This window comes from Micropterus salmoides, unplaced genomic scaffold (assembly GCF_014851395.1).
Source record: "Micropterus salmoides isolate LMB-PRFRI ecotype aquatic unplaced genomic scaffold, ASM1485139v1 Ms_hic_scaffold_6, whole genome shotgun sequence".
Taxonomy (NCBI): Eukaryota; Metazoa; Chordata; class Actinopteri; order Centrarchiformes; family Centrarchidae; genus Micropterus; species Micropterus salmoides.
This window is the reverse complement of record NW_024044348.1, coordinates 5,706,686-5,730,972: the sequence shown is the minus strand read 5'-3', so window position 1 is coordinate 5,730,972 and position 24,287 is coordinate 5,706,686. Positions and strand designations below refer to the sequence as shown.

The 24,287-nt window shown below is 37.6% G+C and overlaps 2 protein-coding genes across 6 annotated transcripts; one reads left to right on the top strand and one right to left on the bottom strand.

Moving 5' to 3' along the window:
- Positions 1–2,471: 2,471 nt before the first annotated feature.
- LOC119890557 (myoblast determination protein 1 homolog) lies at positions 2,472–4,747 on the top strand. The gene is made up of 3 exons (XM_038701877.1): positions 2,472–3,281; positions 3,599–3,671; positions 4,250–4,747. The coding sequence occupies exons 1-3, from the start codon at positions 2,736–2,738 to the stop codon at positions 4,441–4,443; spliced, it is 813 nt and encodes a 270-aa protein (XP_038557805.1). The 5' UTR covers positions 2,472–2,735; the 3' UTR covers positions 4,444–4,747.
- Positions 4,748–5,765: 1,018 nt separating this feature from the next.
- LOC119890556 (troponin T, fast skeletal muscle isoforms-like) lies at positions 5,766–23,110 on the bottom strand. 5 transcript variants are annotated; one of them, XM_038701871.1, is made up of 16 exons: positions 22,966–23,110; positions 19,275–19,314; positions 19,119–19,132; positions 18,716–18,724; positions 16,865–17,002; positions 12,609–12,626; positions 12,329–12,349; positions 11,721–11,739; positions 11,591–11,636; positions 9,963–10,079; positions 9,496–9,573; positions 8,918–9,031; positions 8,692–8,801; positions 7,020–7,110; positions 6,657–6,697; positions 5,766–6,025 (listed from the first exon to the last, which is right to left on the bottom strand). In XM_038701871.1, exons 2-16 carry the CDS (start codon positions 19,292–19,294, stop codon positions 5,989–5,991), a joined length of 873 nt encoding a protein of 290 aa, XP_038557799.1. In that variant the 5' UTR covers positions 19,295–19,314; positions 22,966–23,110; the 3' UTR covers positions 5,766–5,988. The 5 variants fall into 5 exon arrangements, with proteins under 5 accessions (XP_038557799.1, XP_038557800.1, XP_038557801.1 ...); XM_038701872.1 differs by lacking the exon at positions 18,716–18,724; XM_038701873.1 differs by lacking the exon at positions 12,329–12,349 and having other exon boundaries at positions 22,966–23,109.
- Positions 23,111–24,287: the final 1,177 nt, after the last annotated feature.

Below are 24,287 nucleotides of genomic sequence, written 5' to 3'. Positions count from 1 at the left end.
CTGTCCATACGTTACCAGCTAGGAGCAAGGCTAAATTAGTCCAAGAAACCAGTGCGTCCCAACAATGGTTTGGGCCCAAAAACTTGGAAAAGGTAAGAGGTAAAGCTAGCAAATTCAAGTCTACAGCTCTTCACATTTGAAATCGAGGCACTCTTACTGTCTGTCTGTGGAGATTCTCGGCCTTTCCGTCATAGTTATCCAAGAAGCTGCAGCACAATCAACCTATACAGCTATTTTTCTGGTGAGGACAGGCTGCAATCACACATACACCTAATTATTCATTAGAGCACCAAATGTGGATTAATCCTCCGCTGAAATAGTCCCCAAAAAATGCACTATATCCTCCTGTTAGAGTAACAGTTTAAATAACTACAGTGAACAGCTGTTTTACAAAATTACTGAGCCTTAAAAAAAATTATACTAAAAAGTGATACTAGATATAAGTGAGGTGTTTTTAAAGATTAGTCTTCAGTGGGAATAATAGGTTAGTGGCTAGATTTTTTTATGGGATTTGTTGATTGCCAAGTAACACCAGTCATATCCTTTAAGTGTTTTATACTGACTGGAGATCACAGCAGAATTTAATTAGATAAACAGTAACCTTGTCTGCCTGAATGATTTCTAGCCCATAATGGACTAACAGCTAAGTGTCTCACTGTGTCTCAATATTACTTTCCAAATCAAGCATGTAGTGTCACCTGCTGTGTTTCTTGCACAATATGTAGTTTGTTTATATTTTCTTAGTGCCTGGTGAGTTTTTCATTCATCTGACTGCTGTAGATGTGTCACACTTTCATAACTGATTTCATACACTAAACAAAATCTTGGGAGATTTTTTGAGAACTTTGAACTGCTTGTTTGTTATTATTTATTTGTTAGTTTATGTCACATTATGAACTTTGTCTTGTACATTTGTGTGCAGTATTTTAAATTTTAACAGAGCTGGCACCTTGGTCGCAGCATTTGATTCTGCTGCCATCAGGTTCATGTTTGGTTTATTTGAATGTGTCCCAAGGAGAGGAGGGCGTGTGAGAGTTGGGGGATATTCCAAAATGATACCAGCCTCAGTTAAAAGGGCACTTGTCTTAGATTTCACAAGCTGCTAAATTTAACGTGCTGCCTTCCCATTAAGCTGTGAGGAGTCTGTGATGTGAGCTGTTGTGTCACACAACACAACTTTATATCTCTGAAGCTGTGAAAAATCTCACATTTACAAGACAACATAAAAACACAAAACACACTTACAAGACAATAAATAAATAAATAAACAGAACACATAATATAATAAATATCAAATGAAATGACCTGTTCAATCTGAAATGATAGTCGGAATTTAGTGTGAAACTTAGATTAACCACAATTTTCAGATTGAAAAAAACTATATACAAAAATAAATAATACAAAACATTTGGATTTTCATCTAATCACAATGCCATCACACCTACGGTGTACACCATTGTGATTTCAGCAGCGTTTTAAAGACACAGAGACAAAATCTATAAGACTCAAAAACAGACGATCAAACAAACTTAAAAAAATGAAAATCAGTCTGTGAATGAGAGCTTTTTACCAAATTGTCTTAAACTGTTGTCTAGTGACTCTCTCTCTCTCTCTCTCTCTCTCTCTCTCTCTGTCTCTCAGACACACAAACACACACACACACACACAAACTTTGAGTGGGCATGGCAACGTCCACTTCAGATCAGAGACCGGACAACTGTGTGACATTATGACCTCCTCAGCAGGACAGCAGTCACATCTCTGTGATATTACTTTACACCCTGATAATGTCACTGGTACATTTACTTTTACTTTTATTTTCATGTCAACATTATGATTGTTGGAAAGTTTTAGTCTTTCTTTCTCAACTTTGAGGGATTCAACTTTTTCAAAATGTAATAAAAGTAACCTTAAGCACACTTACACTTGTCTGAATAATTAACAAAAATGTGTTTTATTAATTTCACAATTAAAGACACTAAATGACCAGAAAGTCAAAGTGTCTTAAACTGTCAAATATCTGTATGGTGTGATGATGGTGTGGTGTGACAATTACGATAATAAGTAAGTGTAAAAACAAGTAAATCGCAAACGTTAATGCTGCCAGAGCTCACTGTCTGATGATGCAGAATGAACAGAAGAGTTCAGTCTCTAAGAAGATGTTTCACTTTCACTTTTGTTGTGAACATTTCCAAATATCTTTCTTGAAAATAAACTTGCAAACTGACAGATCTTAGTTAAAATATAGGAAACATATATAGTTTTTGACCTCTAGTAGAGATTTTTCTTTGATTCTTAAGATGGACTCCATTGCTTTTTTATTGCTACCTTTTTGTTGCTGAGTTTCACCTCAGTGACCCACCCATCCTCCGCACACACACACACACACACACCACACCCCCTCAGAACATTGGTCACTTAAACCACAGCCCTGCCCACACATTGACTCCTTTATAAAGACAAACCGAGCCAAAGTAGCTGAAGTTACACAGACTGGCCCTTTAAAAACACGAGCGTTCTCCACTTCAGTTCAGGTCAACTAACTTTGACAGGAGACTTTGAGGAGAGACTTTTCTTTTCTTTTTCCCTTTTTCTTCCTTTCTTTGACGCTCTTTAGTTTGACAAATAGAAGACACTTTGTGGGGACTTTTTCAGTCATCAGAGGAACTTTTCAAGGGACTTTTCCTCCTCTTCACCCTCTTGTCGTTCTCAGAGAATCTTCTGCAGAGGGAAAGATGGATCTGTCCGACCTTCCCTTCCCTCTCTCCTCTGCTGATGACTTCTACAATGACCCCTGCTTCAGCACCAGCGACATTAACTTTTTTGACGACCTGGACGCTCGCCTGACGCACGCCAGCTTGCTAAAGTCAGAGGACCATCTTCATCACCATCACCACCATGACGTCCCCCTCACAGAGGAGGAGGATGAGCATGTGAGGGCTCCTGGGGGCCCCCACCAGGCAGGACATTGCCTGCTTTGGGCCTGCAAGGCCTGCAAGAAGAAAACAACACATGAAGACCGGAGGAAAGCGGCAACAATGCGGGAAAGGCGACGGCTCAGTAAGGTCAACAATGCCTTTGAGACCCTAAAGCGCTGCACGGCGTCCAATCCAAACCAACGGCTGCCCAAAGTGGAGATCCTGCGCAATGCAATCAGCTACATCGAATCTCTACAGGCGCTGCTGAGGGCCGGCCGAGACAACGGCTTCTACCCGCCGCTGGAACACTACAGCGGGGATTCAGACGCCTCCAGTCCTGGCTCCAGCTGCTCTGATGGCATGGTGAGTCCAAGAACAGCTGAACAGTTCATGTGCTGCCTCATGAAATGTTTGGAATGTGTTTGGGATATTTATTTTTGGCCACAGTGCCTCGACACATTTTGAATGACGGAGCTCTTTAAATCAACTTTAAAATCAGCCAGTTTCAAAAACTTAAACTTATTTATGATTATTTACTGATTTGTTCATTTCACATTTTAATGTAAACAATTGTTTGACCTTAGTCCTTTTCATTTTTGTGTGTTTTACTTGTGTTTGACAATTGGTCACTGAAGTTTAGTTCGTTGAGTGAAATTGTCTTGATTGATTTGTGTTTCCAGATGGATTTAATATCCCCGTGTTCGTCCAGGAGCGAAAACAGTGATGGCTCCTACTGCAGCCAGACAGCAGACGGTCAGTTTGAATATGACGTGTTTCTACTTTAGTTGCTCCCCTCATTTAATACAAGTAGTTTTACTAGTTTTTAATGAGACTCATAGTGTGTTTGTACTTAAATATGTCTGCTTTCTCTTTTTTTGTAACCAGCTTCTGTAATACAACCAATTTGTCCTCTAATGTCCGAAGTGTCAGCATTAATATAACAGATTAGGTTTTTAATACGACCACACTAATCTTTTAAAAAGCCCAGCTTGTTTAATATGACCTGCTTTCTGCTTTAATGTAACTAATTTATGACTTAATTCTTAAAAATAAACATACGGCCCCCTCTTTACTTAAAGTAATAACAGATTTGTCTTTTAATATGATCAATCTGTCATTTAATATAACTTGCTCTTTGTTTATTCTGACCAGTTTCACCCTTAATATGACCAGTTTTTGGTATGATTTGTCTTTAAATATGACCATTTACTCTTTTATTATGATAATTGCTTCTTTAAACAGTCTGATTTTTATTATGGCCTGGTTGATCTTGAATTTGACCAACTCCTCCTAATCTGACTAAACTATATTTTCCTGTTTCTTTCTAACAGATTCCTGCAGCGGTAAACGGTCGCTCGTTTCCAGTCTGGACTGTTTGTCCAGCATTGTAGAGCGAATAAGCACAGATCCAGCGGTGCCCCCCCCGGGCGACAGCGTGGTTCCCCGCGGCCCTGGATCGCCTCAGAGCAGCCCTGCAGGCTCCTGTCCCTCTGCTGAACCCAACAGCATCTACGAACCGCTCTGAACGTGATGGAGCCGAGGACTCGTATTCCACAAACTTATACAGACTTTTTCCTGAAGTTTCTTCAGACTGCTGCTTTGGTTTTTATCCTCCCGAACAAACTGAAGACTGTGTTCCATTAATCTCAGCAGAACGAGGACCATTTTGTTTGTAAATAAGAGCTATTTGTTCACAGTACCCTCTCACACAAACACACACACATGCACACATATACAGACACAAGGGATGGTGGGATTGTTGTGTCATAGATTTCTATATATTATTTATGAGTGAATGACATTTTAATAAAGAAATATTTATATTCTGACTTCTTCTCCTCAGTAAAATGGTTTTCATCTGTTCCAATATTTGCATCCATTATAAATATATACAAATAGATGCTTAATTCTGCTGGCATAATGAGCTCTATGTATGTTTGAGTCTTTTCCTCCTTTATTACAAACATGCAGCCAAACATTATTTATTTAAACCATCATTAACTGATAACTAGCTGTAAACACATCATTGACATTCATTAAGTCTATATGGCGATCTTGGCAAACAGTTGCTTATTTGCACAACCAGAAGACGCAAAGCAACATGATCATTCATTTGGACCTGTCCAATATGTCCAATATTCACTCACCTTTTAGCTCTGCTTTGCATATCTGTCGCTTTAGCTGCCAAATACTCCGCTGTATGTTCCCCAGCTAGTCATTAACTTCGTTTTGATGGATTTATGAGAGCTTTTCTGCTCAAAACAGCGTTGATGACATCGCTGAGACCAAAACAGCAAAGCTGCCAAACAATAAATTGCTCTTGCTGAGAGGAAGTGTGGAGTCTGATGATAATTCTCAGTGGGACTAACCTCTTTCAGGTACACATTTGATCCATTGTTATTATGAAAATACTGATTATAGCAGCTCCAAAGCATTCAAACATAAGTTGTAGTGGTGATTAAAATATTTCTTAAGATGCAAAATTTGTGTGTAAAATGTTTCTCATTTGATGTAATGGTGCAGCCACAAATTATATCTCAGTAAATTCATATAAGATCTTTTGCATCAAAGGTGGCCTAAGCCACAATACGAAGTTCTATGTAGAAGAAAAAGTATACATTTAAACTGAAAATCAGAGTATAAACAAATTTCCCCAATTATTGTATTTCCAAAAAAATTACAATGATATAATTAAAACATATTATATCGTAATATTAGGCTTATAAAACTCAGACTTTTAATGTTTTGTGTTGTAGTTGCATGAACCTATTGTTTATTCACAGCTAATCAATTAGATCGATCAAACCGATAGCTTGATAGCTACAAACTTAAACATAGGCTGCAGACTGGAGGGTTAATAATTCTTTCATTTTATTCTCTGAATCTTTTAATAACATTTGTTGGAGCTAAATTCATCCAGAAAACCATTTCACTCAAGCAGCCACAGGCGGTAAGACTGTTGCCATTTGTTGCCATTGTTCCGGAGCTGCGGGTGTCTACGGGGTCTGAGCAGCTACTGTAGCCGAGAGGACGCGCCTCGTGTCCGGGCTGACCGTCACTCAGGAGCCGCTCACTTCCTGCGGCGTGAAGCGGCTCCCTTCTTGCTGCTGCAAAGCGCAAAGTGCAAAAACAGAGTCAGATCTGTACAGTGATCCTTCATGGTGGCTTTAAGATGATTATTATGTAGACACACACACACACACACACACAGGCTATACATATACAAACTAACTACTATACAAACTTAGACATGAGAGGAACAGATTTTTCCTTTGAAGCTACATCCCCCTCTAGTGCCCAGACTAGGCCTTGTTAACCCACCCAAACGGGCTAATCTTTATTAATAACACATAGGCTATTGTATTATATCATATTTATTTATTAAAAATTAGATCATATGACTGACCAGGTAAATTTACTGAAAGTCACACCATGACAAACACTTAAATTGAATGTGGAAAAGTATAAACAAAAAATTATATTATAATGTAGCCTACTGTTGACCACAAATAAAATAAATATAAATTATGATTATCTCATATATGATTTATTAATTTATATTTTAGTTTTCATTAAATTTATTTCCAGTGTTTTGACTGATAATTCGCATCACATCACACACACACACACACACACACAAAAAGGGTGTGTAAGTTTGAATTTGAAGTTTGAGTGTTTTGTCACTTTGATGTAGTCCTATTTTCCCCCATTTAGTTGATGATGATGGGAGTTACTTACTGTTTCTGAAGCTCGTCGATGCGGTTTCTTAGAGAGATCACCTGAAAGACAAACAGCTGGGTTTGAATCAGGTAGGAATCTCACCTGCACACCTGACATCAAAGAATATGTGTCACAGCTGATAAATGTCATAGTAAAGTACTCACACATTCTACAAAAGCATGTCTTTTTGAACTCTACAGTAGTATTTGCTGTGCTAATAAAAATCCCACAGAATACTAATGAAACATTTTGCACATTTAAATAGGTGGTGTTTGAATATAAAGATATTATTCACACTGAACTTCAGATAAAAACAGACAAACCAAAAAGGAGATTGAATGTTTTGCAGCATGCACAAATATACCACGTTTCCTCACTGACCTCATATCTCTGTCTCTTGAGTGCCTCGCCGTGGTCGTATTTAATTGCCTCCAGGTTGTGCAGCCACTCCCACAGCTCCTTTGCCTTTTCCCTGACAAACACAAACCAGGAACCAAACATCCAATCAACCAACAATCCTCTAAAGCAGCTAAAAATAATATGTTGCTCCCTGCGAATGTGGCGATCAGAAAATCACCTCATTTTAACCCATAACTGCTTTTTTTTGTTGACTTTAATGTGCTAACCCCCAACTTAGCTATCGTTAGCTACATTACTTGCTGTGTTGCTGTTCACTCTATATCAAGGTATTTGTCATGATATTGAATGAATGCTACTCAATTTGCATATAAACTATAAAGAGAATTTTGTTTATACATCTGCTGGTTTTCATCACAGGGTAAATATCTGTATTTAAATGGATAAAAAGTGTATCAGTGTACCAAACATATAGGAACCATGTTAATGGGACCTTCTGAGGCTTTGTAATTTATACAAAATATATAGTGAAAAAAATGTATATTAATGGATTTTGTCCCGCTTGATATTATTCTATGCCTTATTTCTGTTTGTGGGATAATCATGTGCTATGTTTATAAACTACAGTTCCCACAATGCTTTGTAAACAGGAAGTATAATGTTGAGTTATGCTATGCACAACATTTTGAAGCCCGTTTTCTTTTTGGTCTAAATTTGTTTATATTTTGGCAAATCTAAATTAAATGGTGCAGAATAAGCTATTAGCAGTTCTTGTTTGCAATGTACCAATGGATATACAGACAAGTATGACTGGATTACTTTGATTATGAAGAAAACTGAATCTCAAGCAAGAGTTATAGGGAGCATCTTTTTTTCTGATTTCTGAGTGAGGGTATGGATGTTAATTCACATAGGTAATGATATTCTCGTAATAAATCTAAAATTGTGTGTATTATGTCTGTTTAGATTTGACCTAGTTATGACTTGGAGAAGGAGATATATGATTTTCAAACTGCGGCAATCTGACACAATGGGTTGAAGAGTTTGGTCCACACAGGGAAACATGTGTTCCAAACGTTGTTCTTAATTAATGTCATGTGGGAAACAGACTTGGGAACAAAAAAATAAATATATATCTAAAAACATAATTCAAAGTGCTAAGTAGGGTTACTGTTCTTTCTTAAAAGTACAACAACTACAAGGCGTTAAGGATGATATTGGTATACAAAAGCATCTCTGCATCACCCACAGCAAACATAAAAGCGTCAAACAGTCTGACATGTCATTTTCCAAAAGAACTGATTGGTCTGCATAAGTTACCATGTCAATGTACCCTGTTAAGAAGTGAACCACCGTAAGGACTGAAAACCCAGGATTAAACCTGAGTTAACCTGCAACATCAAATCCTGCCTTGTACTAGGCTATAGGCCGCAGATTTCAGAGACAATATGTAAATATTTTGTATATAAACAGCTAAATTTTTTTTATGAGTGACTGATTTGGCACATGTGGAGAAAACATGTCCAGGGGTGCTCATGTATAGCGAGTTTTGGGTTGTTATATGTTACGTAAAATTGATCATGCATATAAAAATTATGATTGTACCCCAAAGCACAGTGAAATGAAGGCTCTCTGTGGTGTCATTGCAGTATAATCTAGACTGTGCCTCGTCTTCTTGTTTCCTCCTGTGGGTTACCTCAGTTTGTCCTCGCTGAAATTGTCAATGTTGAGAGGTTTGCATCTTTCTGCCATAATCTTCTTCTTCTTTTCTCTTTCAGTCTGCTTCTTGCCTCTCTTATGTTCAACCTAGAAAAGTCCAACTAGTTAAAGCTCCATGTCTTCACAAACACACATGTTGCTACAAAAATCTGAATTCACACTAACAAAAAAGACAACCAAAAGAAGTGAAGTGAAAAAAGTACCCTCTGCAGGCTGCTGCTGAAGCCTGATCCCATGTTGCTCAGCGCGATCTTCTTCTTGGCATCATCCTCAGCCTTCCTGTGGGCATCAGCCTCCTCCTTTCTCTGTCGCTCAGCCTGTAAAATACATTTTTAAAGATCACGATTCCACAGCATAACAAGTGGAAAGAAAATTTTTTCCTTTTGCCTGATATGTCAATGAAAAGTGCATCTTAACAGCATCTGAAAATCCTGTTTTTGCTGACCTCCAGTAACTGAAATTATCGTCTTGATGCAGTGATGTAGAAATAAACTTTGGGTGAACACTGTACTGCTAGGTGTGATGAGATGGAAAATATACTTGAAACTCTTAACCAGGAGACATCAGTGTGACACTGCTTTTCAGTGTGGTGTTAAATTCCTCTCCACAGTCAGATTCTCTTCATGCAAATAGTAACTGATTGATATTTGTAAAGGTGAATCTATTCTGAGTTAATGTATTTTAAACAGTGCAATACTGTTGAAAAACTTAGAAGCATGAGGTTACAAGTTGAGGTGTGCTGTGAAAAAAAAACTGTGCCAATTCAGCAGAAGCTGCGTACCTCCCGCCTTGCCTGCCGCTCTTTATCTTTATCCGAACGAATCCTCTGCTGCTCGGCACGCTCAGCGCGACGCTTCTCCTGAGGATCAAAACATGCCAAGAAATTAATTCTAATGCTTTATTTTCTGGTTTATTTCCACATATCTTTGACTGTTGTGATATTTAACCCGATCCTTAAACTACAGATATATGTGTGTCAAATAGACTATATACATTTATCTGACGCTTTTATCCAAAGCGACTTACAATTGCTATACATGTCAGAGGTCGCACACCTCTGGAGCAACTAGGGGTTAAGTGTCTTGCTCAGGGACACAATGGTGGATGTCTCACAGTGGGATTCGCACCAAAGGCAAGCATCTTATCTATGCGCCATCACCACCCATAGCCAAACCAATCATATACAAGTATATGGTTGGTTTAATACTAAAAATAAACTAAATATGGTTTATTTAGATAAAATCTCACAATTCTTCCTTTGAGTGCAATGAGCTCCTCCTCTTCCTTCTTCCTGCACTCGAAATGAGCGTCGATCAGTGACTGCAGCTCCATCAAGTCTTTGTTTTGACGTTTCTTGTGGATGTCCTGTAGGAGATGTACAGGAGACCGCAGTCACTAACAAACAGGAGAGAGGTTGGCGGCTCCAAACCTACACTTAGAAAAATACCATGGCCTCGCAAAGTTAATAAGAAACACTCAGAAGAAGCAGGAGAGGATGAGTTTTTTAGCAGGTTTTTCATTCATTGTTTTTTTTTTTTTGTTGCTTTTAGTAAACATGAACAAAATAACCAGTAAGAAAATCACATAACTTGTAGTTGTCCCCGACAGCTTCTTGCAAAAGACTTTCTTTACTGGAAAATATTTGGTCTCTGGCTGCATTTATAAGTAGCGCCTTTATCCAAAGCACTTATTGGTTTACCTGTGATTAGTGGATGACCTGCTCAGTAAGCTGGCACTGCCTTCACAGACATGTGGACATGTGTATTGTAATTATACAGTATGTAGAGCACACTAACAAACCATTGGTCAAAATACAAATTTCTCATGACAACCATGACATTTGTTTAATAGGTGCCACTAATTAAATACCATCTTCCCATCTTACCTGGTCCCAGGTTCTCTCCTCCTGACTTGCTCTGGTTCTGTTACCTTAAATGTTTAACAATTCTGTTCTTTCTGTCCTTTAAGTTAAAAGCAAATTTTATTCTCCAAGGTTCATGAACTTATTCTAACGTGCAGTCACTTGAATTTGCGATGATGTGGATTTATGAGTGTGAGAACTTTATGAGAACTTTTCCAGTTCTCTATTTCATTTTATATCATGCACAAACCTGGCATTTTGTTGTTAATTGTTGTTATTCTATATTTTATTTTGTCATATATATATTAATCCTCTCCCGTTGCAATACGTCTGCACAACACAAACCCGGAATAATGCACATGTAACGTTGTTCTTTCTCTGCAAATAGTTGTATTATTTTTTAGAATCTCTTATTATTCTTATATAACTTTAGCATTTGTTTATTCCATATTATATATTTCTACATTTATTTAAGTCAACTGTATGTTAGTCTACACATGGCACCTTATTACCAAAGCAAATTCCTTGTACGTATAAAATACTAATTGGCAATAGAGCTTCTGATTCTGAAGACCATGTGAGCTCTGTGTTAGGGACACTCTGCAGATACAAAGGTAATAATTTGACTTTTCATCTTGTTTCACATGTTTTCAAAAATCTTGGATTTGGATGCACAGTTTTAAATCATTTTCTACTTTACCTTTCAATTCTCTTAAAATAAAACTAAAGGTCTTAGATAGACATACACTCCTTCACGCAACCCAAGGGGGAACTGCCGTTTACACCTCAATTTAAGCTTTTTTTTTAAAGGGCAAAGCTGTTGTGTAGGAGGATGGTATGCATTCTGACTGCACGACGGACCGCACCACAATTTGACTTGACCCCCTTGTTTAAGTGGAGTTAGCGTGGACCATTATTAGGCTGGATTTCGACTACCCGTGTGTAAGGGGCCTTGATACCACAAGAGTGCCGCTGAGATCACATATCAGTTGTATATTATCACATGTTGACTTACATCAAAGTCCACTTTCTCGCCATCAGGGATCTTTGGAGCACTGGGTCTGTTAAAGGAAATAACTTTTGAGTTATAACAATAAGTAACTTGAAGCTGGCAGTAATGCACGAAAGACAATCAATGTTCTCACTTGAACTTAGGCTTCTCCTCTGGGTTTTCAGCATCAATACACCAACATGGAGAAAGGGGAGAAATCAAACTGTTAGAAATATGACACAGCTAGGGAGAAAGACAAAGACTAAAGATCTGCTGGTTAATCAGGGGGAAGATCCATGTGGACAAGCTGAGTTACATCTGAGGGCTGCAAGTTGTTTCACACCTCCAACAGATCAAAGTCATTTGAGTGAGTCAATGTAGCAACACTTTTCATGATCAGTGGACCAATTCCTCTGTTTTTATTTTCAATTCACAGTGTTAATCTGTTGTGCGTTAGTGTATAAATCAAACCAATGTAATCTGAGACATTTGAAGTGCTAATCAGAATCAGTACGTTGTGTGCTATAAATCAAATTGTCTGAACATACTTCATTGCACACTTTTCACAACAGGGAGTTTGGAAGTTACTGTTAATTGATGCGCATGGTAAAAACACAACTATGATTTTTAACAGAAACAAATAACCAAGTTTGTGATTAGCTTTATGTTTTTTTTACGGGACCCTCACACTAAAAAAAGACAGACAACATGGGAGGAAAACGCAGGCAAAGGAATAGCGACTCAGCAGGAAATACAAACTACCATCTTGATCTCCCTCCTCCCCTGGCAGGACACATTCATGCAAAAAAGAGAAGAAGCAGAGATGAGCAATGGGGCCCGTAACCATGACTCGGCATTTCTGAATCCTTCACCCTGTTCCTCCACATCAGCTCTGACTGAAGCGAACAGATAAATTCTGCCTTTCCCTCAAGGAAGATCAGTGAAACAAGCATTTATTCATGTGTGAAAGGTGTGAAAGAGTCTTCACACCTCTGGCCTCTGGTCCAATCAGAAGAACAGAGAAGAATACAAATCAACATACCTTCTTCTTCGTAGGCGTCTGCATGCAGCAAGCGTTGAAAGCAAGAGCAGAACAGAAATCATTAGTGGTTGGACTGGGCAGGCTGATTCTGTCCTATTTACAGTGCACAGCTTATAAAGCACATTTACCAAATTGGGGTGTTCACAATTCTAATGTACAGCAGTGGCAGCCACTGCAGAAGACCCATGTCATGTCATGTATTAATGCTGCAGACAGTTCTCACTTTCCTAACAGTAGTTTTTTCCTTGTTTGATTGGTATAGTAAATCTATCATATAAGTGGTCAGCAATTGTTTCTTGCAGATTTATAGTCAGTCAACTGTTCCTTCCTGAAACTTGATATTTCTAAACCGCTACTGCTCAAGCAGCGAAATCAAAGTATTAGTTTAGCAAGCATAGAGTAAAGCCTGAGACTTCTGCAGTAACTCCATCTGCGTGAAAAGTTTGCATAGATCATGAAAGCATTTAAACAAAAAAAATTCATGGAAGACATAAATAATGAGGATGCTTGCTTTGCATTAAAACACCCCAGTGTAAATGCTTTAGAGCAGTTTGCCAGTCTCACTCTTCTTTTACACACAGATAAAGAAAGGCGCTAAACATGGACTGAAGGGAGGAAAAGAAATAGCTTTTACATGACTGAAATTACCCATCATCCTTTTTGCTTTTGCCTAGAAGATGGATTCGCCAATAGTCATTAAGAGCAAAATGAGACATACGCATGGATAGAAGGCAATGTATGAGACATGTAAAGGCAGCTGAATTTCTTTTTTTTCCCTTTCAACATTTATGTGCACATTCAAAACACACATCTGACACTGAGCAGTAATGCTGGAAACAGCTAACACTGATGAGGATGTGATGTGATATAAAACAACATTTTATAAAGTGAAGCCCAGATTTTTTTCTGCAGTGCACTCTAAAAAACAAGGGTTCATGGGGGTTTCTCGAAGAGCCCGAAAACACCAAAAGGCACTTTAGTCACTCAAGTCTAAAGTGCAACACACTAGCCTTGTCATGCCACACTGATTAGGGAAGCGAATGTGATAAAACTCCTGCTTTTCTGAAGAGTTCACACATTGGGAACAGGGCAGTATCCCTATATTGATGCAGCAGGTGTGTATGCTAAACATAGAAAACAATGGGTACAAGTGTTTAAACGTGTTATACACTGCTGGTGTGTGTTTGCCCCGCTAGTGGCCCCTAGTGGCTGCAGTGTTCATGACGCCAGAATGAATAAACAAGTTGATGATTTTCCTTCAGTAGTGGTGCTACAGGAAAGGCTCGGGATTCAAAATCAAAATAGTTTATCATGTTGGAAGCATGGATGTGAGCAACAAATAACTCATGGCTACATGCAGACTAGATAAAGACATATGTGTATAGTAAAAATATTGGGTGGCACTCGAAGAAAGGTCATGTAGTGTTTAAAATGGAAAGGCCTCAACCTCTGGGGAGCCTGAATGTGCTCAGTAAATTTTAATGGCAACTTGGCAACAATGTTTTGGTGGCTTGATGGTCTATGGTGTAGAAAAGGCCAGGGAGCACCAAAAATATCGTAATTTGTTTTCTGGGCACCATGAATATCTATAGAAAATCTTGTGGAATAATTATTTTAAACGTATCTCGCTATGGATCAAAGTGTTTCTCGAGGAGAAACTTTGACAAGAATGTGGCTCAAAGTTCAGCAAATCATGAGGAATTATCCACTGACCATGAATGTGTAGGACAGATGGATGGACAGACAGACCATCTGACATCACCATTCGTAGGTCATATTGCTAAATGATTTTGTAATTACTGTTAAGGTTCATGAGACCTCAGTGTCAGGCTTTACTAAGAAAACTTTGTGTTTGGTATCTAAAGAACACCTTAAGTTTTCTTTAATCCCTCATTTTTTAGAGTGTATTTTTCTGATGGACGAATACATGATTATGGAAAAAGCCAGTTTGTAGGACTGGAGCATTAACTCTCATCGCCATGCTTTCCCGGGTCATGATGTCAGATACGCTATTCCTCTCTTTGCAGTAAGGCCATGATTACCTGCTCAAACACAAGCCCCAGCAGTGAGTGTAACTAACTTTTCAGACTGACAGTGACCTGGAATTAATCGCGTCTGAGGTTTGTCTAACTTTGCAGCCTTCTAACCTTATTTTAACATGGGTATGCTTGAACATGGGTTTTTCAGGTAATTATATGATTACTATACAGTTACCTGAATGTTGAAAGAAGTACGCTATCCTTTACTTAAGTATAAGTTTAAACACCGTAGTCTAGAAAAGCATTCAAAATGTTATTATCAGCTAAATTTACTTAAACTGTTAAAAGTAAAAGCAGTCATTATGCAGTGAGTATTAAGTGTTTTAATATTATAGAATATTACATTCTGCTTTTATCTTTAACAAATACAATTTTAGATACTTGGTATACTACTGGGTAGATTAGAAGTATGCTATGTAACTACTATACTATTAAGTAACTAGTAACTATACGTGTAAAATAAATGGAGCGGAGTAAAAAGTACAAAATATACTTCTGAAAAGTAGTAGAGAAGAAGTATAAATTAGTATAAAATGGAAATAAAAGTATGTCAAAATTGTACTTAAGTACAGTACTATAGTGAATGTAGTTAGTTACATTCCACCACTGGGGTTAATGTAACTCTGAACCTTTAAGTTGGTTAAATCAGATGGATTGTATGTTTATGTATGTTTAGGAAAACCCAACAAGGTCAAACCGCTCCAAAATTTGGAGATGTGCAGCTGCTATCTAGCATGCCGCAACTAAATTTAGCTAAACAGCATGGGGTTTACAGAGAATTAATACTATAAGTTCCTGCTGGGAATGCATCCAGACAAATTCTTAACTCACGCTGCAGATTCACAATTTTTGTGAGCAGTAATGAAGAGGAGGTAACTCCAGTGGAAAGGGCTCATGGGGAACTAGATTAGTGAACTGCAGAAATATCAAACCCAACAAGACAATTGACCCTTGAGTCTTCAAATGTTCTAGGAAAAAGATCTACCAGCAGTGTGTGATATAGCAGTGTGTGGTATAATGTCTACTATCTACAGAGCACTCCACCAGAGAACAGATAACATGACTCTAAACTGGACATGAGAAAATATCTCTACACACTGGCAGATTTCTCTCACTGCATAAAAATATACTAAATATTAGGAGTTCCTCCCCAAAAGAAAAGCAACATATTTTAGTAATATAAAAAAATATGCATATATTAATAGGTATTTATTGGGGGGAAAAAAGAATCCATCTCAGATAAGAGCTGATAAGATCAGATTAGAATACCTTTGCTGATTTAAATGCAATCTTTCAATATACAATTTTTACTTAGGAACCTTTTGCTCATATTTACAAAGTCACAAAATGCCAAAATACTTTTATCACCTATGTGATTCAAATCATTTTGCTAGCTAAACATGCTTTACTGTAGTAGCAATGGCATTGTAAGAAAGCATTGCCAAATATTATAATTTCAGCAGGTTTTCAGTCGACACTGTTAGAATCTAATAATCAGCAATTCTTTATTGTCAGTTTTCTGTTGATTTTAAATTTCTGATGTGTGTAATTTTTAAACACCAGCTGTGTTTTGATTGCAGAAAAGACCCCCCCCCCAGCAACTTCATTAATTTCTGCATAAATTACTAATTACTGAGTTTAAAATACCGCCATAGAACCGTATTCCTCCCAAAAGTAGGGTTTGCAGCTACTGTTGAACCAAGAAGTGATGACTGAAGACATGACTGGGCACTTATTTAAATCTACATATTAAGATATTTTTTACAGACTGTAGTTGGAATTCTGAGGAAGTGCCTAACATAAAGAATGCATTGCTGAACATTTATATCATAAATGCGTCTGCTAAACGTAATTGTTGTCTTCTGTTACCTTTACTGACTGAATTGGAAGAGGCGGGTTGTTTTCTTGAAACGATTCTAATCTTGAGCTTGAACATTCATTTCTGAATCTTGGAAATTGTATTTTGATAAAAAAAAAACAAAGCTTATCTTTTATAAAATATCTTTTAAAAGGTAAAAATTGAATTAACACGAGAGGAGTGTAAAAGATGAGCAAAAACTAAAATAATGCCTGCTTGTCGTTTAAGACTCAACGCTTTGACTTGTCAGGCAGGATATGTTTTGCAGCGTGTTGATGTTGACTGGACTGGCTATCCTACAGAGCAGAGTGCTAAATGTCCTACAGGAGAAGGGTGAACAGACTGCCCATGCCACGTACCTTCCTCCTCATGAACCACCTGCTGCACCACCTCCTGTGGCTCTGGCTCTGGTTCTGGTTCAGGCTCTACCTCTGGCTCTGCTTCTACCTGGGCCTCCGCCTCAGGGGCTACTTCTACTTCTACTACCTCCTCCTGGGCTACGGGCACGCAGCATGCACCAAACCGCCGGGAAGAGGGAGGGTGTCGGAGAAGGCCGTTAATGAAGACCACAGACATGACAGAGCCATTAGAAACCAATAGTGAGAGATTACTTTAGTTACAGAGAGGACGGATGGGTGAGCGATGGACAGAGCTGCTGGAGAGAGAGAAACACAGGATGATGAGAGAAAGTCAGTTGACCTTTCACACAGAAGCCGTATTTAACTGTTGAGGTGGAAAATTACCTGAAGAACAGCTGGTTTTGTGCTGATCGTTCACATATTTAATAAATTCAGTTTGAAAACCTTTTTAGAACAACTGCCCTTATGAGGACCATGGAGGCTAATGTTTTTTATTTCTCCTATTATCTCCAGATTATCAAAATCAAATGCTTTATGTAAACTTTGTTATTCTAATCATATTGTCATCTATCACTTACTAAACTTAAATTACAGGGTAAAAAAAACATGCAGAGGCACATTTCCAGAAATTCTGCAACACAAATTCCAGTGAGAAAAAAAAAGCGATTATACTATATATATATATATAATAACATATCAATATTAGCAGGACTACAGTTGTTTAGGGACACCGTGTCATAAAAGTAAATCAGAAAACTTGATTAATCAAATGGCAAAATGTTTTATATTTTAATAACTGTGAAAATATAAAGAATATTGACACAAGCCTTAAATGTTAGCATTGTATTACAAATATATTACATTTGTCCCTCAGAGAGCCAAAGAGAAACAGAAGCGTAAAAAACACATTTAAATTGACGTTGATGTTAATACTTACTCAAATTACTGGAAACCTAGGCTTGGATTTAACTTCATTCAAATGTAGCCTATGTTGTGTGGTGCGGTCAGTACATCTAGATAATAGTGGATGATAATATTGTCGTTTATCTGTTTTTAGCATTTAACTAAATTAATCTTTTCCAAAAAAATTAGAAAGATTACATTAGAAGATATCATCTATGGATATTATGATATAGGCGAAAACGATTACAGTAACATAGGTAAACATGAGGTGTATACAATGACTGTACTGTTATTAACATTTTAAAATCAAATTCATATATTTAATATATGTATTGTGATGTTACTGTTTTCTCTGAGTTTGCTGCCAGTTTGATTTTTCCAGGTATTTTTCCACCTCCACTGTTGAAAATATGGCCGTTGTGTGAATGAGGTCAATGACAGTTGCACTGATGTGACATTAACAGACAACAGTGTAAACATGTCACATGTCAAGAAAATAAATGTAGAGCCTGGAAGCTCAATTGCATTTTTTTCTCAACCATGTGACTCAAAACATCACTCAGTCAGAAAAAGTCACCCTTAAATTGAAAGTGTTTGACTGACAGCTGTTAGTTAGCTTTCTACCTGCCAGAAAATAAACATCCTACGCCTCTTTTTTTGTACAGACAATTAAATATTTTACATGAAATGATCATCAAAATCTCTATCTTCATGAAAATAAGGAATTAAATGATACTCCTCACCTATTAAACTAAAACAAGGCTTCACATTTCTACTTTGGAAAAAGGAAATTCTGAGACGACGCAAATAAAATCAGATGTTAGTATAACTTGTATAAAGTGCAGGTGTCACTGTCAAACACTTCTAAATAAGGGTGAAATCAGGCAGCTGATAAATTAGTACAGTAGAGAAAGGTCTGGAAAATCGTATCGAATCAGTCGTCTTTACCTTCTTCGTCTTCGATTTTGGAAAAATAAGGCAAATAAGGTGGGACAAAAGAAACAAATATAACATGGTGTCATTTCAATTTACATTTTAACTTTACATAAATGTTTTACTTATACAGTACATTTACAATATGTGGTTTCAAATGCATATAAAATATATGGTCAAACAATAACTTAGCGTATATTTGCAGGGCAATTGAGAGATATTCCAGTATATTTTGAGACATCTTATCATAATCTCATGACAGAAGTCAGTAACAGTAAAGTCAGTAAATAAAAAAAAACATTGTTCATTTTGTTTTATTAATACAATTAATAAAGGTGTGAGTCATATAACTTGTTTATTTTGTTTCTTATGTATAACTTACATAAGAAACAAAACAACCTAAGTGGTTGTCACTTACCCTCGACCTGATCCCTGAAATAAAAAAGAGAAGACGTTCAAAAATCAAACATGAAATCCAAGTTAGCATCTACATCACTTTGTTTTGATAAAGTTAAAACTGTTTTTTTCAGACTGCAGTGTGTGTGTTTTTATTGACAGTGTGGGATTCACTCACAGTTCCTCAGTGTCAGACATGGTGACAGCAGACTTCACGCCTGAGGGAAAAGACAAAGAGCCTGATGAGTTGTCAGGGTTGAAACAGCAGCAGAGACACTGCGCTGATATGAAAAGGTAAAAGGTTAAGAGTTTGATCCCCACCGAGACATTTGTCCCTCTCTTTAGTCACTTTCTAGCTAGCTCGACCATCACTGCTCTCCCTCTCTCTCTCCTCCTTGTTGAGGCGGGGAGGAGGGGACAACTTTGAATTGTGTGTGTGTCACGGGTTTGGGTTGGTTAAGTGTGTTTTGTGTTTGTTTCTGTTCATTCCCCGATAGACAGACAACCACTTAAATACACTGGTGAGTGAGACACTAATTACACACAGGTGAAACCACTAGGACAGTCAAGGACAGGCAGGAAGTAAAACAAGACAAGAGACACTAGGGCAGAATAACTACAAACTAAAACAGGAAGTAAAGCCAATTGAAACACACAAGGAGCTATGTCACAAAATGAAACATAACACAGACTTTTTGAAAAAAAACCCTACAGAAGTAAAGAACACAGAAACAAGACTGAAAAATACTAATGAATTCATAAGTAAACCTTACTAATAAATGACCAAAGTAACATATACTACAGAGAAAAGCAAACACAAGGGCAGGGAAGGAATGGAAACAAACACAAAACACACCAAACCAAACCCGTGACAGTGTTTTTACAAACTGCAATTGACAAATACACATTATGCCTTTATGTATTTCCTTTTTATTGTATTTTATTTATACTTCTACTCCACTATATTTATCTTTCAGCAATAGTTACTATTACTATTAGCTCCTTTACTGATATATACTTTATATTATAAATATAACACAGAATGGAGCCATTTTGCATTACTTTTGATGCTCAAAGTACATTTTTCAGTGTTGTTCAGTGTTGTTTTCTCGTTTTAAATGTAGTATTTTTTCATTGTGGTATTGCTCCTCTTGCTTAAGTAAAGGATCTCAGTACTTCTTGCACCTCTGGGCTCCAGCCACTTACAGTATAAGGTCACAGAGTTGCATTATTTTCATACTTGACACAAACACCTTGTCCAGAACCGTTTACTCAGCTGGTTGGGAGGTGTTATGTTCTTTGCAGGTTTGTTTTCACTCATGAGAATCCAATCCAAGTCCACTGAACACCACACATCATCACCACTTATGTCATAGGTGCCATTTTTGACTAAAAGAATATTTAATGCTTATTTCCCATTGATTTGGTGCTGTTACTTTAAACTTTTGTTTCAATTAGAAATTTGGTATTAGGGTCAGTTTACCCAAATAGCCAAAGTTTTTTCCTCCCTCACTGTACCTCTATTGGAATCTTGCCATGCAGGTTGTTTCAGATTCATTTGCCGAAAAATATCTGTCTCTTTTTTGCTTGTTCAAGTCAACAGCAACTTCTACCCTTTTTGACTTCACTTTTTGAGTTCAACTTCGGCGCCACAAAAGGTATTGTTTACAGAAAGTACTTTTTATGTTCCATTTTGGAAAATCTTAAGCGCACCATCCTGAGCATAAATTTCACATTCAAAGATACTCAAATAAATGGCTGAGGGTAAATATGATGCAGTGTATAGTAAGTAGAGAATGATTTTGGACACAGCGCCAGAGTCTTTTTTAAAGGCATTTTAAAGGCTGTGCGCTCCTCAAATGAAATTCTATTCATCTCAGCACATAGATCAATTAAACCAAAAATGGTTGTATGATTAGATACCACCAGAGGTAAGAAAAAATATGCTGTTCTGTTTTTTTGTAATTTGGGAGAACAAACTCGTAAATGTGACACGGTCAAACTATTACACTATTCAACTGCAGGCACACTGTATAGAGCAAATGTAATAAACTATGACTGCTTTCCTGGATTCCACAACAGCTTTCACTGCTCATAAAAAATGCCAATTTCCAGTCCTATATATATAGGAAATACCCCACTAATCAGGCCAAGAGTAAAAATGTTCCTACAGGCCTCCCTGTGAAAGTCAGCTGGAGTCCCAACATCATTTCAGGCCCAAGGGAGGCGAGGAGCAGCTCTGTTGAAGCAATTGTTGGAGGATGTCAGCTAACTAAATATTCTAAATACAACAATATCATATTTGATATATAAAAAGTATCTTTGGATGACTCCTTCACACTTAGCAGTGGACACAGCTGCAGAGGACTCGGGGGATTAGTTCTGGATCATATTTCTACCCATCAGCTGAGGAACGGTGTCCAAATAGCTGCTTTAATCCCTCGGCTTGGTCCAGCGGGAGGATCCTCTGCACTCAAACAGCCAATCAGCATCCTCCAATAACAAACGAGCTCTTTGATCGACTTACAGCTGTCAGTGGCCTCACCTCTGTGTGTCCAGCATTCACTCAGTATATATCGACACTTCAACACTCCTTATATTTAGTGGATGGCCACTTCATTTCTTCGGTATGAGAACAAACCGAATGCTGAGAAGTGTTTCTGAGTCTTGATGAAACAGATGAGACTGCAGAGGAAACTCCTGATCCTGAGCCAATCAAGATTTAGATTGAAATGGCAGTATGAGATGCATTCATGGACCAATACATCAGTTTGACCCAGAGATAAAGAGAAAGTGATGGCTAGATGAAGGATGTGTATTTTGCTTCTGACAGAAAACAGACCTTACTTGTCATCACTATCTCAAAACCTCATATCTCTAAAATGTCGGCCTGGTTATAGGTCGTTTATAGTGGCTATGTGAGTGCAATTTCAACATAATGACAAGAGGTTACATGAGGAGAATGTTTCCTCAATTTGCTCAAATAAAAACCTGAACCGTGATGCGAAATCTCTAAAGTCTGTGAACACGTGTCTCATGTGCAGATATTCACACACATTTATGCCAATTGTCAACCCAAACAGAGTAATAAATATAACAAAAGTAATTTGGAAAACAAATTTAAGTACACTCTGTGTGTTTTCAAGGTTTGGCGTTCAGAATCATCAGCATGTGTTTTTAGACATGCGGCTGCAGAGAAACGCTACTAGTAGTCGGGATTTTGGTGGAGTGTGAGTGTGTATGTCAACTGCCTATATGCAAGCCTCTCCAAACTTCCAGCACCGTATCTCCAGGAGTTATCTTCAAGTTAGACAATTCAGTAGGTCACAGTTTACATATAATGCTAAACTTCACTGCCAATGTGTAAAAATGAAATACATTCATCTGTTTCCTTCCAGAGCTCTTAAGTTTTACTCCATCATTTGAAATGATGATTTATGTCCTTAAGAGGAACCCAAACATAAATTCAAGTTGTTATTTTGATTTAAGCGCAGTGATTAAATTACATAAAATGACATTTTTATTAACTTGTTAAATCAACGTGGTCTCAGGAAACTGGACTCCTGCTCCAGAGCCAGATTGTTAACTATCCCAAACATAAACTACACACATTTGACATGCAGCAGAACATGTCTAGGTCTATTTCAAACATCCCTCCTGAGGTTACAGCCTGCAGTGCCAGAGGACGGACGATCATCTGTGTTTTTTCTCTGTCATACAACACCTGAGGCAACCTGCTGCACATGATTACAAACAAAATCTATAACCAGCAGATTTTGGCTTAAAAGGAGAAACAAATAGAAACATTTACATTAAGTTTAGTAGTGATGAGTGATTTCAGAGCCACTGCCTGTCGGTTTCAGTCTTACCTCAGAGAGGAAGAGAAGGTCCTCCGACGATGAAGATCGAGGTCTGTAAGAATCTTCAGCCTCCGCTCAGAGAATAAGTCCTTGTGTTATATTGATACTTGAGCTCATCAGGCCCTTATTGGCTGTGGGATGAGAGTGAGGTGTGTGTGTAGTATATGTATGTTTATGTGTGGAAAAGGTGGGGAGAGGAGGGGGCGGGCAGTCATGACCCTGGAGAAGGAGATGGATGAAATACTATGGATGGAAGAGGAGGGCTCAGGTTTTGGAAAGGAGCAGCTGAGAAGCTTCTGTTGCTAAATTTACAGTGATAGAAGGCTGAGAGGGGGCGGTTACACATCAGCCTGGCATCCAGACAATGGAGGGAAAGTGTGTGTGTGTTTGTGTGCGCACCAGACACTTCATCAACCAGTCAATCAGTCAGACACTCAATCAGTAGTAACAGAAGAATAGAATAATAATAGAACTGGAAAGCTAAAATGCGAATTGTGGAGCAATATAAATAGAATATAATGTGTTTATGACCTTTTATTCCTCAGAGAAAGCTTTACTAGCTTGTGAATTGTAGGTTCATAGCTCACAAGCCTGTTTATGTTTGTAAAAACAAAAAACAAACAATCAGACTTAGTCTGCCTGGTTCGCACTTTTAGGTTTCCTGTAGTAGTTTTCTGTTTCTGTTCATCCAACCCAATGGCTCTAAAATTCAGTCTGGTAGGTTAAGTGGTCCCTGCAGAACTAATTCACCCCATGAGAACTGCTGCAGGGAGGATTTTACTTCACTTCAGCAGAAGGCTTTGCTGCAAGATTGACAAATGTTAACCTTTAAATGACAAAGCCCTCTGGTGGCTGTAGGAATTATTACTAATTATGATTTTTATTTTACACCTTTTACAGACAAAACTTTGAAATCTAAAATATGATGTTTTGTTGTAAATTAAACTACCCAATAGTTTATACAAGTACAGCTGAAACAATTAGTTGATTAATCAGTTAGGTTGCTGCTTTTCCTTTACATAATTCTAATTTATTGCTAATAATGTTGAGGTTTGGACTGTTGGTTGGACACAACAGGCATTGTGAAAGTGTCACTTTGGGCTAATGTGACGGTATTTCTCACTATTTTCAGAATCTTTACAAAACAAAACAATCAATCAATTTAATAGAGAAAATAATCAGCAGATTAATCCATAATAAAAATAAATTAGTTGCAGTCCGATACAAAATAGTTCAAAATGAGCTCCACCTCAACAACTACAGCAGTAAAATCCTGCTTTTACATTAATGCATGAAGAATAATAATCTGATGATACAATAGATAATAGTAT

What these genes read in the sequence shown, in the direction of transcription:
- LOC119890557 (XM_038701877.1), top strand. Translation starts at nt 2,736, where the DNA reads ATGGATCTGTCCGACCTTCCCTTCCCTCTCTCCTCTGCTGATGACTTC. An exon ending in CCAGCTGCTCTGATGGCATG is followed by an intron (nt 3,282 to 3,598) that starts GTGAGTCCAAGA and finishes TTGTGTTTCCAG; the next exon opens with ATGGATTTAATATCCCCGTG. An exon ending in CTGCAGCCAGACAGCAGACG is followed by an intron (nt 3,672 to 4,249) that starts GTCAGTTTGAAT and finishes TCTTTCTAACAG; the next exon opens with ATTCCTGCAGCGGTAAACGG.
- LOC119890556 (XM_038701871.1), bottom strand. Translation starts at nt 19,294, where the DNA reads ATGTCTGACACTGAGGAACT. An exon ending in GCGAGAAAGTGGACTTTGAT is followed by an intron (nt 10,080 to 11,590) that starts GTAAGTCAACAT and finishes CATCTCCTACAG; the next exon opens with GACATCCACAAGAAACGTCA. An exon ending in TTCAGCGAGGACAAACTGAG is followed by an intron (nt 7,111 to 8,691) that starts GTAACCCACAGG and finishes TGTGTTTGTCAG; the next exon opens with GGAAAAGGCAAAGGAGCTGT.